Source organism: Oncorhynchus keta, unplaced genomic scaffold (genome assembly GCF_023373465.1).
Source record: "Oncorhynchus keta strain PuntledgeMale-10-30-2019 unplaced genomic scaffold, Oket_V2 Un_contig_27095_pilon_pilon, whole genome shotgun sequence".
NCBI classification, from domain to species: domain Eukaryota; kingdom Metazoa; phylum Chordata; class Actinopteri; order Salmoniformes; family Salmonidae; genus Oncorhynchus; species Oncorhynchus keta.
Genome location: NW_026285337.1, coordinates 39,062 through 54,635, shown reverse-complemented (window position 1 = coordinate 54,635; position 15,574 = coordinate 39,062). Strand labels below are relative to the sequence as shown.

Below are 15,574 nucleotides of genomic sequence, written 5' to 3'. Positions count from 1 at the left end.
ACAGAACACTAATGACAACACTAGACAGAACACTAATGACAACACTACAGAACACTAATGACAACACTAGCACAGAACACTAATGACAACACTAGCACAGAACACTAATGACAACACTAGTACAGAACACTAATGACAACACTAGTACAGAACACTAATGACAACACTTGTACAGAACACTAATGACAACACTAGTACAGAACACTAATGACAACACTAGTACAGAACACTAATGACAACACTAGTACAGAACACTAATGACAACACTAGTACAACACTAGTACAGAACACTAATGACAACACTAGTACAGAACACTAATGACAACACTAGTACAGAACACTAATGACAACACTAGTACAGAACACTAATGACAACACTAGTACAGAACACTAATGACAACACTAGTACAGAACACTAATGACAACACTAGTACTAATGACACAGAACACTAATGACAACACTAGCACAGAACACTAATGACAACACTAGCACAGAACACTAATGACAACACTAGTACAGAACACTAATGACAACACAGAACACTAATGACAACACTAATGACAACACTAGTACAGAACACTAATGACACTAGTACAGAACACTAATGACAACACTAGTACAGAACACTAATGACAACACTAGTACAGAACACTAATGACAACACTAGTACAGAACACTAATGACAACACTAGTACAGAACACTAATGACAACACTAGTACAGAACACTAATGACAACACTAGTACAGAACACTAATGACAACACTAGTACAGAACACTAATGACAACACTAGTACAGAACACTAATGACAACACTAGTACAGAACACTAATGACAACACTAGTACAGAACACTAATGACAACACTAGTACAGAACACTAATGACAACACTAGTACAGAACACTAATGACAACACTAGTACAGAACACTAATGACAACACAGAACACTAGACACAGAGGGTTGACAACACTAGTACAGAACAGCTCCAGACATTATACTGCTCCCTGATGGAATACACAGGTTATAACAGCTCCAGACATTATACTGATGGAATACACAGGTTATAACAGCTCCAGACATTATACTGCTCCACTGATGGAATACACAGGTTATAACAGCTCCAGACATTATACTGATGGAATACACAGGTTATAACAGCTCCAGACATTATACTGCTCCCTGATGGAATACACAGACTGGGTTATAACAGAGACATTATACTGCTCCCTGATGGAATACACAGGTTATAACAGCTCCAGACATTATACTGCTCCCTGATGGAATACACAGGTTATAACAACATTTCCAGACATACTGCTGATGAGGTTATAACAGCTCCAGACATTTCCAGACATACTGCTCCCTGATGGAATACACAGACTGGGTTATAACAGACATTATACTGCTCCCTGATGGAATACACAGGTTATAACAGACATTATACTGCTCCCTGATGGAATACACAGGTTATAACAGACATTATACTGCTCCCTGATGGAATACACAGGTTATAACAGCTCCAGACATTATACTGGCTCCCTGATGGAATACACAGGTTATAACAGCTCCAGACATTATACTGCTCCCTGATGGAATACACAGGTTATAACAGCTCCAGACATTATACTGCTCCCTGATGGAATACACAGGTTATAACAGCTCCAGACATTATACTGCTCCCTGATGGAATACACAGGTTATAACAGCTCCAGACATTATACTGCTCCCTGATGGAATACACAGGTTATAACAGCTCCAGACATTATACTGCTCCCTGATGGAATACACAGGTTATAACAGCTCCAGACATTATACTGCTCCCTGATGGAATACACAGACTGGGTTATAACAGACATTATACTGCTCCCTGATGGAATACACAGGTTATAACAGCTCCAGACATTATACTGCTCCCTGATGGAATACACAGGTTATAACAGCTCCAGACATTATACTGCTCCCTGATGGAATACACAGACTGGGTTATAACAGACATTATACTGCTCCCTGATGGAATACACAGGTTATAACAGCTCCAGACATTATACTGCTCCCTGATGGAATACACAGGTTATAACAGCTCCAGACATTATACTGCTCCCTGATGGAATACACAGGTTATAACAGCTCCAGACATTATACTGCTCCCTGATGGAATACACAGGTTATAACAGCTCCAGACATTATACTATGTGTGTGTGTGTGTGTGTGTGTGTGTGTGTGTGTGTGTGTGTGTGTGTGTGTGTGTGTGTGTATGTACCTCACTCTTTGAGGAGGTGAGGTGTGTGTGTGTGGTGTGTACCTCACTCTTTGAGGAGGTGAGGTGTGTGTGTGTGTGTGTGTGTGTGTGTGTGTGTGTGTGTGTGTGTGTGTGTGTGTGTGTGTGTGTGTGTACCTCACTCTTGGAGGTGGTGAGGTGTGTGTGTGTGTGTGTACCTCACTCTTGGAGATGGTGAGTGTGTGTGTGTGTGTGTGTGTGTGTGTGTGTGTGTGTGTGTGTGTGTGTGTGTGTGTGTGTGTGTGTGTGTGTGTGTGTGTGTACCTCACTCTTGGAGAAGGTGAGACAGGGGTAGATGTCCTCTCTGTAGACTCTCTCCAGGAAGGAGCTGTTCCTCTCCAGACTGGGCTCCTCCTTCCACAACTTAAACTCACTAAACAGGAGACTGTCCAGCTGAAGAGGAGGAGGAGGAGCAGGAGTAGGGGGTGGAGGAAGAGGAGTAGGAGCAGAAGGAGGAGTAGGGGGTGGAGGAAGGAGGAGTAGGAGCAGGAAGAGTAGGGGTGGAGGAGGAGCAGGAAGAGTAGGGGTGGAGGGAGGAGGAGGAGCAGGAAGAGTAGGGGTGGAGGAAGGAGGAGTAGGAGCAGGAAGAGTAGGGGTGGAGGAAGGAGCAGGAAGAGTAGGGGTGGAGGAAGGAGGAGTAGGAGCAGGAAGAGTAGGAGTGGAGGAGGAGCAGGAAGAGTAGGGGTGGAGGAAGGAGGAGTAGGAGCAGGAAGAGTAGGGGTGGAGGAGGAGCAGGAAGAGTAGGGGTGGAGGAAGGAGGAGGAGGAGCAGGAAGAGTATCAGTGGAGGAAGGAGGAGTAGGAGCAGGAAGAGTAGGGGTGGAGTAGGAGCAGGAAGAGTAGGGGTGGAGGGAGAGGAGGAGCAGGAAGAGTAGGGGTTGAGGGAGAGGAGGAGGAGCAGGAAGAGTATCGGTGGAGGAAGGAGGAGGGAAGAGTATCGGTGGAGGAAGCAGGAAGAGTATCGGTGGAGGAAGGAGGAGTAGGAGCAGGAAGAGTATCGGTGGAGGAAGAGGAGGAGCAGGAAGAGTATCGGTGGAGGAAGGAGGAGTAGGAGCAGGAAGAGTATCGGTGGAGGAAGAGGAGGAGCAGGAAGAGTATCGGTGGAGGAAGGAGGAGTAGGAGCAGGAAGAGTAGGGGTGGAGGGAGAGGAGGAGGAGCAGGAAGAGGAGGGGTGGAGGGAGAGGAGGAGGAGCAGGAAGAGTAGGGGTTGAGGAAGAAGGAGTCGGGGGTGGAGGAAGAGGAGGAGGAGCAGGAAGAGGAGGGGTGGAGGAAGAAGGAGTCGGGGGTGGAGGAAGAGGAGGAGGAGCAGGGAGAGTAGGGGTGGAGGAAGAAGGAGTCGGGGTGGAGGAAGAGGAGGAGGAGCAGGAAGAGGAGGGGTGGAGGAAGAAGGAGTCGGGGTGGAGGAAGAGGAGGAGGAGCAGGAAGAGTAGTGGTGGAGGAAGGAGGAGTCGGGGTGGAGGAAGAGGAGGAGGAGCAAAGTAGACACTTTAATGTCACACACATACCTGGACAACATAACTTCCACACACCAACAGACCACACATCCAGATCCCCTCGTCAGCCTCCAGGAAGATAGTTATGGACGATTCATTCTGCTGTATTGCAGTGCTCACAGATCTCAGTTTCACTCCTATTCATACCTACTGATAGTCCAGCTTCATGAGGGTCACTGCAAACAGGGAGGGGAAGGGTGGAAAGAGCAAGAGAGAGAACTAGAGGAGAGAGAGAGAGAGACCTAGAGGAGAGAGAGAGAGAGACCTAGAGGAGAGAGAGAGAGAGACCTAGAGGAGAGAGAGAGAGAGAGACCTAGAGGAGAGAGAGAGAGAGACCTAGAGGAGAGAGAGAGAGAGACCTAGAGGAGAGAGAGAGAGAGACCTAGAGGAGAGAGAGCACCTAGAGGAGAGAGATCAAAAGAGAGAGAGAGATCAAAAGAGAGAGAGACAGACCTAAAGAGAGAGAGACAGAGAGAGACCTAGAGGAGAGAGAGACCTAGAGGAGAGAGAGAGAGCTAGAGGAGAGAGAGAGAGCTAGAGGAGAGAGAGAGAGCTAGAGGAGAGAGAGAGAGCTAGAGGAGAGAGAGAGAGCTAGAGGAGAGAGATAGAGGAGAGAGAGAGAGCTAGAGGAGAGAGAGAGAGAGAGCTAGAGGAGAGAGAGAGAGAGAGCTAGAGGAGAGAGAGAGAGAGAGCTAGAGGAGAGAGAGAGAGAGAGCTAGAGGAGAGAGAGAGAGCTAGAGGAGAGAGAGAGAGCGTGGAGGAGAGAGAAAGAGAGAGAGGAAGGAGGAAATATGCAGAATAATAACCCTAGCCCTCAGCAGCAGAGAGAAGATGAGGAGTGAGAGGTAAAAGAGAGGGCTGATGGATCGGTGATTTATCTCTGGGTAAGGTTTCACTGACCCAAAGACATTACCGTATGAGAGAGAGACAGGGAGGGAGGGAGCAGGGGAGAAAAAGACAGAGAGAGGGTCTCCCTCCACCAAAAAACATGTCTATGAACTTTTTCAATGTACAGGTGTGGCTGTAATCTGGTGTCAACAGTAACAGGGACAGACAGGGCAGCTGGCCAGAGAAACCAGGACTAAAACGCTCCTACAGTAGAACAATGGTTTCATGACACGTGTGTTATTTCTGATGGGGATTTCACATTGTGTCGGTCTCAAACTGACTGTTACACTATGTCACCTTGATACAGCTACAGTAGGAACGCTGATGTCATGGTCATTACCTGCTGCCCCCTCCACTGCCTATTTTAAATCTGCATTTAACCAGGCAACTCAGTTAAGAACAAATTCTTATTTACAATGACGGCCTACCAGGGAACAGTGGGTTAACTGCCTTGTTCAGGGGAACAGTGGGTTAACTGCCTGGTTCAGGGGAACAGTGGGTTAACTGCCTTGTTCAGGGGAACAGTGGGTTAACTGCCTTGTTCAGGGGAACAGTGGGTTAACTGCCTTGTTCAGGGGAACAGTGGGTTAACTGCCTTGTTCAGGGGAACAGTGGGTTAACTGCCTTGTTCAGGGAACAGTGGGTTAACTGCCTTGTTCAGGGAACAGTGGGTTAACTGCCTTGTTCAGGGAACAGTGGGTTAACTGCCTTGTTCAGGGGAACAGTGGGTTAACTGCCTTGTTCAGGGGAACAGTGGGTTAACTGCCTTGTTCAGGGGAACAGTGGGTTAACTGCCTTGTTCAGGGGAACAGTGGGTTAACTGCCTTGTTCAGGGGAACAGTGGGTTAACTGCCTTGTTCAGGGGAACAAGGCAGATAATAAATGACTCACTGCTCAGGCAACATGAATCAATAGGGAGTTGATAATAAATGACTCACTGCTCAGGCAACATGAATCAATAGGGAGTTGATAATAAATGACTCACTGCTCAGGCAACATGAATCAATAAGGAGTTGATAATAAATGACTCACTACCCAGGCAACATGAATCAATAAGGAGTTGATAATAAATGACTCACTACTCAGGCAAGATGAATCAATAAGGAGTTGATAATAAATGACTCACTACTCAGGCAAGATGAATCAATAAGGAGTTGATAATAAATGACTCACTACTCAGGCAACATGAATCAATAAGGAGTTGATAATAAATGACTCACTACTCAGGCAAGATGAATCAATAAGGAGTTGATAATAAACGGCTCACTACTCAGGCAAGATGAATCAATAAGGAGTTGATAATAAACGGCTCACTGCTCAGGCAAGATTAATCAATAAGGAGTTGATAATAAATGACTCACTGCTCAGGCAACATGAATCAATAAGGAGTTGATAATAAATGACTCACTGCTCAGGCAAGATGAATCAATAAGGAGTTGATAATAAATGACTCACTACTCAGGCAACATGAATCAATAAGGAGTTGATAATAAATGACTCACTACTCAGGCAAGATGAATCAATAAGGAGTTGATAATAAATGACTCACTGCTCAGGCAAGATGAATCAATAAGGAGTTGGTAATAAATGACTCACTGCTCAGGCAACATGAATCAATAAGGAGTTGATAATAAATGACTCACTGCTCAGGCAACATGAATCAATAAGGAGTTGATAATAAATGACTCACTGCTCAGGCAAGATGAATCAATAGGGAGTTGATAATAAATGACTCACTACTCAGGCAACATGAATCAATAAGGAGTTGATAATAAATGACTCACTACTCAGGCAAGATGAATCAATAAGGAGTTGATAATAAATGACTCACTACTCAGGCAACATGAATCAATAAGGAGTTGATAATAAATGACTCACTACTCAGGCAACATGAATCAATAAGGAGTTGATAATAAATGACTCACTGCTCAGGCAACATGAATCAATAAGGAGTTGATAATAAATGACTCACTGCTCAGGCAACATGAATCAATAAGGAGTTGATAATAAATGACTCACTGCTCAGGCAAGATGAATCAATAGGGAGTTGATAATAAATGACTCACTACTCAGGCAACATGAATCAATAAGGAGTTGATAATAAATGACTCACTACTCAGGCAAGATGAATCAATAAGGAGTTGATAATAAATGACTCACTACTCAGGCAACATGAATCAATAAGGAGTTGATAATAAATGACTCACTACTCAGGCAACATGAATCAATAAGGAGTTGATAATAAATGACTCACTACTCAGGCAAGATGAATCAATAAGGAGTTGATAATAAACGGCTCACTGCTCAGGCAAGATGAATCAATAAGGAGTTGATAATAAATGACTCACTGCTCAGGCAAGATGAATCAATAAGGAGTTGATAATAAATGACTCACTGCTCAGGCAACATGAATCAATAAGGAGTTGATAATAAATGACTCACTGCTCAGGCAACATGAATCAATAAGGAGTTGATAATAAATGACTCACTGCTCAGGCAACATGAATCAATAAGGAGTTGATAATAAATGACTCACTGCTCAGGCAACATGAATCAATAAGGAGTTGATAATAAATGACTCACTGCTCAGGCAAGATGAATCAATAGGGAGTTGATAATAAATGACTCACTACTCAGGCAACATGAATCAATAAGGAGTTGATAATAAATGACTCACTGCTCAGGCAAGATGAATCAATAAGGAGTTGATAATAAACGGCTCACTGCTCAGGCAAGATGAATCAATAAGGAGTTGATAATAAATGACTCACTGCTCAGGCAACATGAATCAATAAGGAGTTGATAATAAATGACTCACTGCTCAGGCAACATGAATCAATAAGGAGTTGATAATAAATGACTCACTGCTCAGGCAACATGAATCAATAAGGAGTTGATAATAAATGACTCACTGCTCAGGCAACATGAATCAATAAGGAGTTGATAATAAATGACTCACTGCTCAGGCAAGATGAATCAATAGGGAGTTGATAATAAATGACTCACTGGCAACATGAATCAATAAGGAGTTGATAATAAATGACTCACTGCTCAGGCAAGATGAATCAATAAGCTCACTACTCAGGCAACATGAATCAATAAGGAGTTGATAATAAATCACTCACTACTCAGGCAACATGAATCAATAAGGAGTTGATAATAAATGACTCACTGGCAAGATGAATCAATAAGGAGTTGATAATAAATGACTCACTACTCAGGCAAGATGAATCAATGGCTGACATGTGCAGAGCAGAGCAGAAGCCCTGGCTGACATGTGACATGTGCAGAGCAGAGCAGAAGCCCTGGCTGACATGTGCAGAGCAGAGCAGAAGCCCTGGCTGACATGTGCAGAGCAGAAGCCCTGGCTGACATGTGCAGAGCAGAGCAGAAGCCCTGGCTGACATGTGCAGAGCAGAGCAGAAGCCCTGGCTGACATGTGGAGAGCAGAGCAGAAGCCCTGGCTGACATGTGCAGAGCAGAAGCCCTGGCTGACATGTGCAGAGCAGAAGCCCTGGCTGACATGTGCAGAGCAGAAGCCCTGGCTGACATGTGCAGAGCAGAAGCCCTGGCTGACATGTGGAGCCATCTGCCATTTAAATGAAGCAGGGAAACTGAAACAGCCAGCAGTGAAATAGTTCAGGAAGACAAGAGCAGGAGGTAACTGAAGGAGTCCAGAGGGTGATTACGTCTGACTGCATGTCTGTGTGTGTTACGTCCATGTGTGTGTGTGTGTGTGTGTGTGTGTGTGTGTGTGTGTGTGTGTGTTACCTCTCTGCAGTCTAGTACGATGGGCTGTGTGTGTGTGTGTGTGTGTGTGTGTGTGTTACCTCTCTACAGTCTCGTATGATGGGCTGTGTGTGTGTGTGTGTGTGTGTGTGTGTGTGTGTGTGTTACCTCTCTACAGTCTCGTATGATGGGCTGTGTGTGTGTGTGTGTGTGTGTGTGTGTGTGTGTGTGTGTGTGTGTGTGTGTGGCTGTGTGTGTGTGTGTGTGTGTGTGTGTGTGTGTACCTCTCTACAGTCTCGTATGATGGGCTGTGTGTGTGTGTGTGTGTTTACCTCTCTACAGTCTCGTATGATGGGCTGTGTGTGTGTGTGTGTGTTACCTCTCTACAGTCTCGTATGATGGGCTGTGTGTGTGTGTTACCTCTCTACAGTCTCGTATGATGGGCTGTGTGTGTGTGTGTGTGTGTGTGTGTGTGTGTGTGTGTGTGTGTACCTCTCTACAGTCTCGTATGATGGGCTGTGTGTGTGTGTGTGTGTGTGTTACCTCTCTACAGTCTCGTATGATGGGCTGTGTGTGTGTGTGTGTGTTACCTCTCTACAGTCTCGTATGATGGGCTGTGTGTGTGTGTGTGTGTGTGTGTGTGTGTGTGTGTGTGTGTGTACCTCTCTGCAGTCTCGTATGATGGGCTGTGTGTGTGTGTGTGTGTGTGTGTGTGTGTGTGTTACCTCTCTACAGTCTCGTATGATGGGCTGTGTGTGTGTGTGTGTTACCTCTCTACAGTCTCGTATGATGGGCTGTGTGTGTGTGTGTGTGTGTTACCTCTCTACAGTCTCGTATGATGGGCTGTGTGTGTGTTTACCTCTCTACAGTCTCGTATGATGGGCTGTGTGTGTGTGTGTGTGTGTTACCTCTCTACAGTCTCGTATGATGGGCTGTGTGTGTGTGTGTGTTACCTCTCTACAGTCTCGTATGATGGGCTGTGTGTGTGTGTGTGTGTGTTACCTCTCTACAGTCTCGTATGATGGGCTGTGTGTGTGTGTGTGTGTGTGTTACCTCTCTACAGTCTCGTATGATGGGCTGTGTGTGTGTGTTACCTCTCTACAGTCTCGTATGATGGGCTGTGTGTGTGTGTGTGTGTGTGTTACCTCTCTACAGTCTCGTATGATGGGCTGTGTGTGTGTGTGTGTGTGTTACCTCTCTACAGTCTCGTATGATGGGCTGTGTGTGTGTGTGTTACCTCTCTACAGTCTCGTATGATGGGCTGTGTGTGTGTGTGTGTGTGTGTTACCTCTCTACAGTCTCGTATGATGGGCTGTGTGTGTGTGTGTGTTACCTCTCTACAGTCTCGTATGATGGGCTGTGTGTGTGTGTGTGTGTTACCTCTCTACAGTCTCGTATGATGGGCTGTGTGTGTGTGGAACAGGTTACCTCTCTACAGTCTCGTATGATGGGCTGTGTGTGTGTTACCTCTCTACAGTCTCGTATGATGGGCTGTGTGTGTGTGTGTGTGTGTGTGTCTCCTCTCTACAGTCTCGTATGATGGGCTGTGTGTGAACAGTGTGTGTGTGTGTGTGTCCTCTCTACAGTCTCGTGATGATGGGCTGTGTGGAACAGTGTGTGTGTGTGTGTCTCATCTCTACAGTCTCGTATGATGGGCTGTGGTGTGTGTATGTGTGTGTCTCCTCTCTACAGTCTCGTATGATGGGCTGTGTGTGTGTGGTGTTACCTCTCTCACAGTCTCGTATGATGGGCTGTCTGTCTCATCTCACACCTCTCTGACAGTCTCGTATGATGGGTGTGGTCTATCTGTCTGTTATCTCTACAGTCTCATGATGGGCTGTGTGTGTGTGTTACCTCTCTACAGTCTCGTTGATGGGCAGAGAGGTGAGGAACAGGTCTATCTTCCTCTCTGCAGTCTCGTTCGATGGGCTGTGTGCCAGCTCAGTTCCTGTCCGCTGAGCATGGCGCTGCTATCTGTCTCATCTCACCCTTCTTGAAGAGGAGCCTTGGAGCCCCCAGGAAGTTCTGACAGGGGAGGTGAGGAAGGACCAAGGTCTTCTTCTGGGCTCACCTCCGCCTGGAGCACATCAATCTGGGGGAGGGGAGGAACAGGTCTCACACATCTAGAACCCTATAGATACAGGTCCATCTGTCTCATCTCACACCGTTCTGACAGAGAGGTGAGGAACAGGTCTATCTTCTGTCTCATCTCACACCGTTCTGACAGAGAGGTGAGGAACAGGTCTATCTTCTGTCTCATCTCACACCGTTCTGACAGAGAGGTGAGGAACAGGTCTATCTGTCTCATCTCACACCGTTCTGACAGAGAGGTGAGGAACAGGTCTATCTGTCTCATCTCACACCGTTCTGACAGAGAGGTGAGGAACAGGTCTATCTTCTGTCTCATCTCACACCGTTCTGACAGAGAGGTGAGGAACAGGTCTATCTGTCTCATCTCACACCGTTCTGACAGAGAGGTGAGGAACAGGTCTATCTGTCTCATCTCACACCGTTCTGACAGAGAGGTGAGGAACAGGTCTATCTGTCTCATCTCACACCGTTCTGACAGAGAGGTGAGGAACAGGTCTATCTTCTGTCTCATCTCACACCGTTCTGACAGAGAGGTGAGGAACAGGTCTATCTGTCTCATCTCACACCGTTCTGACAGAGAGGTGAGGAACAGGTCTATCTGTCTCATCTCACACCGTTCTGACAGAGAGAGGTGAGGAACAGGTCTATCTGTCTCATCTCACACCGTTCTGACAGAGAGAGTGAGGAACAGGTCTATCTGTCTCATCTCACACCGTTCTGACAGAGAGGTGAGGAACAGGTCTATCTGTCTCATCTCACACCGTTCTGACAGAGAGGGTGAGGAACAGGTCTATCTGTCTCATCTCACACCGTTCTGACAGAGAGGTGAGGAACAGGTCTATCTTCTGTCTCGTCTCACACCGTTCTGACAGAGAGGTGAGGAACAGGTCTATCTGTCTCATCTCACACCGTTCTGACAGAGAGGTGAGGAACAGGTCTATCTGTCTCATCTCACACCGTTCTGACAGAGAGGTGAGGAACAGGTCTATCTGTCTCATCTCACACCGTTCTGACAGAGAGAGGTGAGGAACAGGTCTATCTGTCTCATCTCACACCGTTCTGACAGAGAGGTGTGGAACAGGTCTATCTGTCTCATCTCACACCGTTCTGACAGAGAGGTGTGGAACAGGTCTATCTGTCTCATCTCACACCGTTCTGACAGAGAGGTGAGGAACAGGTCTATCTTCTGTCTCGTCTCACACCGTTCTGACAGAGAGGTGAGGAACAGGTCTATCTGTCTCATCTCACACCGTTCTGACAGAGAGGTGAGGAACAGGTCTATCTTCTGTCTCATCTCACACCGTTCTGACAGAGAGAGGTGAGGAACAGGTCTATCTGTCTCATCTCACACCGTTCTGACAGAGAGGTGAGGAACAGGTCTATCTTCTGTCTCATCTCACACCGTTCTGACAGAGAGGTGAGGAACAGGTCTATCTGTCTCATCTCACACCGTTCTGACAGAGAGGTGAGGAACAGGTCTATCTGTCTCATCTCACACCGTTCTGACAGAGAGGTGAGGAACAGGTCTATCTGTCTCATCTCACACCGTTCTGACAGAGAGGTGAGGAACAGGTCTATCTTCTGTCTCATCTCACACCGTTCTGACAGAGAGGTGAGGAACAGGTCTATCTTCTGTCTCATCTCACACCGTTCTGACAGAGAGGTGAGGAACAGGTCTATCTGTCTCATCTCACACCGTTCTGACAGAGAGGTGAGGAACAGGTCTATCTTCTGTCTCATCTCACACCGTTCTGACAGAGAGGTGAGGAACAGGTCTATCTTCTGTCTCATCTCACACCGTTCTGACAGAGAGGTGAGGAACAGGTCTATCTGTCTCATCTCACACCGTTCTGACAGAGAGGTGAGGAACAGGTCTATCTTCTGTCTCACACCGTTCTGACAGAGAGGTGAGGAACAGGTCTATCTTCTGTCTCATCTCACACCGTTCTGACAGAGAGGTGAGGAACAGGTCTATCTGTCTCATCTCACACCGTTCTGACAGAGAGAGGTGAGGAACAGGTCTATCTTCTGTCTCGTCTCACACCGTTCTGACAGAGAGGTGAGGAACAGGTCTATCTTCTGTCTCATCTCACACCGTTCTGACAGAGAGGTGAGGAACAGGTCTATCTGTCTCATCTCACACCGTTCTGACAGAGAGGTGAGGAACAGGTCTATCTGTCTCGTCTCACACCGTTCTGACAGAGAGGTGAGGAACAGGTCTATCTTCTGTCTCACACCGTTCTGACAGAGAGGTGAGGAACAGGTCTATCTGTCTCATCTCACACCGTTCTGACAGAGAGAGGTGAGGAACAGGTCTATCTTCTGTCTCATCTCACACCGTTCTGACAGAGAGGTGAGGAACAGGTCTATCTGTCTCATCTCACACCGTTCTGACAGAGAGGTGAGGAACAGGTCTATCTGTCTCATCTCACACCGTTCTGACAGAGAGGTGAGGAACAGGTCTATCTGTCTCATCTCACACCGTTCTGACAGAGAGGTGAGGAACAGGTCTATCTGTCTCATCTCACACCGTTCTGACAGAGAGAGGTGAGGAACAGGTCTATCTTCTGTCTCGTCTCACACCGTTCTGACAGAGAGGTGAGGAACAGGTCTATCTGTCTCATCTCACACCGTTCTGACAGAGAGGTGTGGAACAGGTCTATCTGTCTCATCTCACACCGTTCTGACAGAGAGAGGTGAGGAACAGGTCTATCTTCTGTCTCATCTCACACCGTTCTGACAGAGAGGTGAGGAACAGGTCTATCTTCTGTCTCATCTCACACCGTTCTGACAGAGAGGTGAGGAACAGGTCTATCTTCTGTCTCATCTCACACCGTTCTGACAGAGAGAGGTGAGGAACAGGTCTATCTTCTGTCTCATCTCACACCGTTCTGACAGAGAGGTGAGGAACAGGTCTATCTGTGTCTCATCTCACACCGTTCTGACAGAGAGGTGAGGAACAGGTCTATCTTCTGTCTCATCTCACACCGTTCTGACAGAGAGGTGAGGAACAGGTCTATCTTCTGTCTCATCTCACACCGTTCTGACAGAGAGGTGAGGAACAGGTCTATCTTCTGTCTCATCTCACACCGTTCTGACAGAGAGGTGAGGAACAGGTCTATCTTCTGTCTCGTCTCACACCGTTCTGACAGAGAGAGGTGAGGAACAGGTCTATCTTCTGTCTCATCTCACACCGTTCTGACAGAGAGGTGAGGAACAGGTCTATCTGTCTCATCTCACACCGTTCTGACAGAGAGGTGTGGAACAGGTCTATCTGTCTCATCTCACACCGTTCTGACAGAGAGAGGTGAGGAACAGGTCTATCTTCTGTCTCGTCTCACACCGTTCTGACAGAGAGGTGAGGAACAGGTCTATCTTCTGTCTCATCTCACACCGTTCTGACAGAGAGGTGAGGAACAGGTCTATCTGTCTCATCTCACACCGTTCTGACAGAGAGGTGAGGAACAGGTCTATCTTCTGTCTCGTCTCACACCGTTCTGACAGAGAGGTGAGGAACAGGTCTATCTTCTGTCTCATCTCACACCGTTCTGACAGAGAGGTGAGGAACAGGTCTATCTTCTGTCTCGTCTCACACCGTTCTGACAGAGAGGTGAGGAACAGGTCTATCTTCTGTCTCATCTCACACCGTTCTGACAGAGAGGTGAGGAACAGGTCTATCTTCTGTCTCATCTCACACCGTTCTGACAGAGAGGTGAGGAACAGGTCTATCTTCTGTCTCGTCTCACACCGTTCTGACAGAGAGGTGAGGAACAGGTCTATCTTCTGTCTCATCTCACACCGTTCTGACAGAGAGGTGAGGAACAGGTCTATCTTCTGTCTCATCTCACACCGTTCTGACAGAGAGGTGAGGAACAGGTCTATCTTCTGTCTCGTCTCACACCGTTCTGACAGAGAGGTGAGGAACAGGTCTATCTTCTGTCTCGTCTCACACCGTTCTGACAGAGAGGTGAGGAACAGGTCTATCTGTCTCATCTCACACCGTTCTGACAGAGAGGTGAGGAACAGGTCTATCTGTCTCATCTCACACCGTTCTGACAGAGAGGTGAGGAACAGGTCTATCTTCTGTCTCATCTCACACCGTTCTGACAGAGAGGTGAGGAACAGGTCTATCTGTCTCATCTCACACCGTTCTGACAGAGAGGTGAGGAACAGGTCTATCTGTCTCATCTCACACCGTTCTGACAGAGAGGTGAGGAACAGGTCTATCTTCTGTCTCATCTCACACCGTTCTGACAGAGAGGTGAGGAACAGGTCTATCTTCTGTCTCATCTCACACCGTTCTGACAGAGAGGTGAGGAACAGGTCTATCTTCTGTCTCGTCTCACACCGTTCTGACAGAGAGGTGAGGAACAGGTCTATCTTCTGTCTCATCTCACACCGTTCTGACAGAGAGGTGAGGAACAGGTCTATCTTCTGTCTCGTCTCACACCGTTCTGACAGAGAGGTGAGGAACAGGTCTATCTTCTGTCTCGTCTCACACCGTTCTGACAGAGAGGTGAGGAACAGGTCTATCTTCTGTCTCATCTCACACCGTTCTGACAGAGAGGTGAGGAACAGGTCTATCTTCTGTCTCGTCTCACACCGTTCTGACAGAGAGGTGAGGAACAGGTCTATCTTCTCGTCTCACACCGTTCTGACAGAGAGAGGTGAGGAACAGGTCTATCTGTCTCATCTCACACCGTTCTGACAGAGAGGTGAGGAACAGGTCTATCTGTCTCGTCTCACACCGTTCTGACAGAGAGAGATGAGGAACAGGTCTATCTTCTGTCTCACACAGTTCTGACAGAGAGAGGTGAGGAACAGGTCTATCTGTCTCGTCTCACACCGTTCTGACAGAGAGGTGAGGAACAGGTCTATCTTCTGTCTCGTCTCACACCGTTCTGACAGAGAGGTGAGGAACAGGTCTATCTTCTGTCTCATCTCACACCGTTCTGACAGAGAGAGTGAGGAACAGGTCTATCTTCTGTCTCGTCTCACACCGTTCTGACAGAGAGGGATGAGGAACAGGTCTATCTTCTGTCTCATCTCACACCGTTCTGACAGAGAGGTGTGGAACAGGTCTATCTGTCTCGTCT

At 47.1% G+C, this 15,574-nt stretch overlaps 1 protein-coding gene and 2 long non-coding RNA genes across 7 annotated transcripts in view; 2 read left to right on the top strand and 1 right to left on the bottom strand.

The window, feature by feature from the left end:
- The window catches only part of rab3ip (RAB3A interacting protein (rabin3)), a 55,329-nt gene that overhangs the window by 17,202 nt on the left and 22,553 nt on the right, over positions 1-15,574 (bottom strand). Inside the window, 3 exon segments of the mRNA XM_052506636.1 lie at positions 2,543-2,671; positions 9,816-9,858; positions 10,325-10,479. Coding sequence (XP_052362596.1) covers positions 2,543-2,671; positions 9,816-9,858; positions 10,325-10,479 — 327 coding nt within the window.
- On the top strand, positions 1,141-2,179 carry LOC127922797 (uncharacterized). 5 transcript variants are annotated; one of them, XR_008112375.1, is made up of 3 exons: positions 1,141-1,200; positions 1,426-1,930; positions 2,024-2,179. It is a non-coding gene; the product is annotated as an uncharacterized LOC127922797 (long non-coding RNA). The 5 variants fall into 5 exon arrangements; XR_008112371.1 differs by having other exon boundaries at positions 1,426-1,790; positions 2,024-2,165; XR_008112373.1 differs by having other exon boundaries at positions 1,426-1,790; positions 1,884-2,165.
- On the top strand, positions 10,554-14,513 carry LOC127922795 (uncharacterized). Its single transcript, XR_008112367.1, has 7 exons — positions 10,554-10,717; positions 11,058-11,120; positions 11,366-11,548; positions 11,742-11,895; positions 13,173-13,340; positions 13,595-13,735; positions 14,494-14,513. It is a non-coding gene; the product is annotated as an uncharacterized LOC127922795 (long non-coding RNA).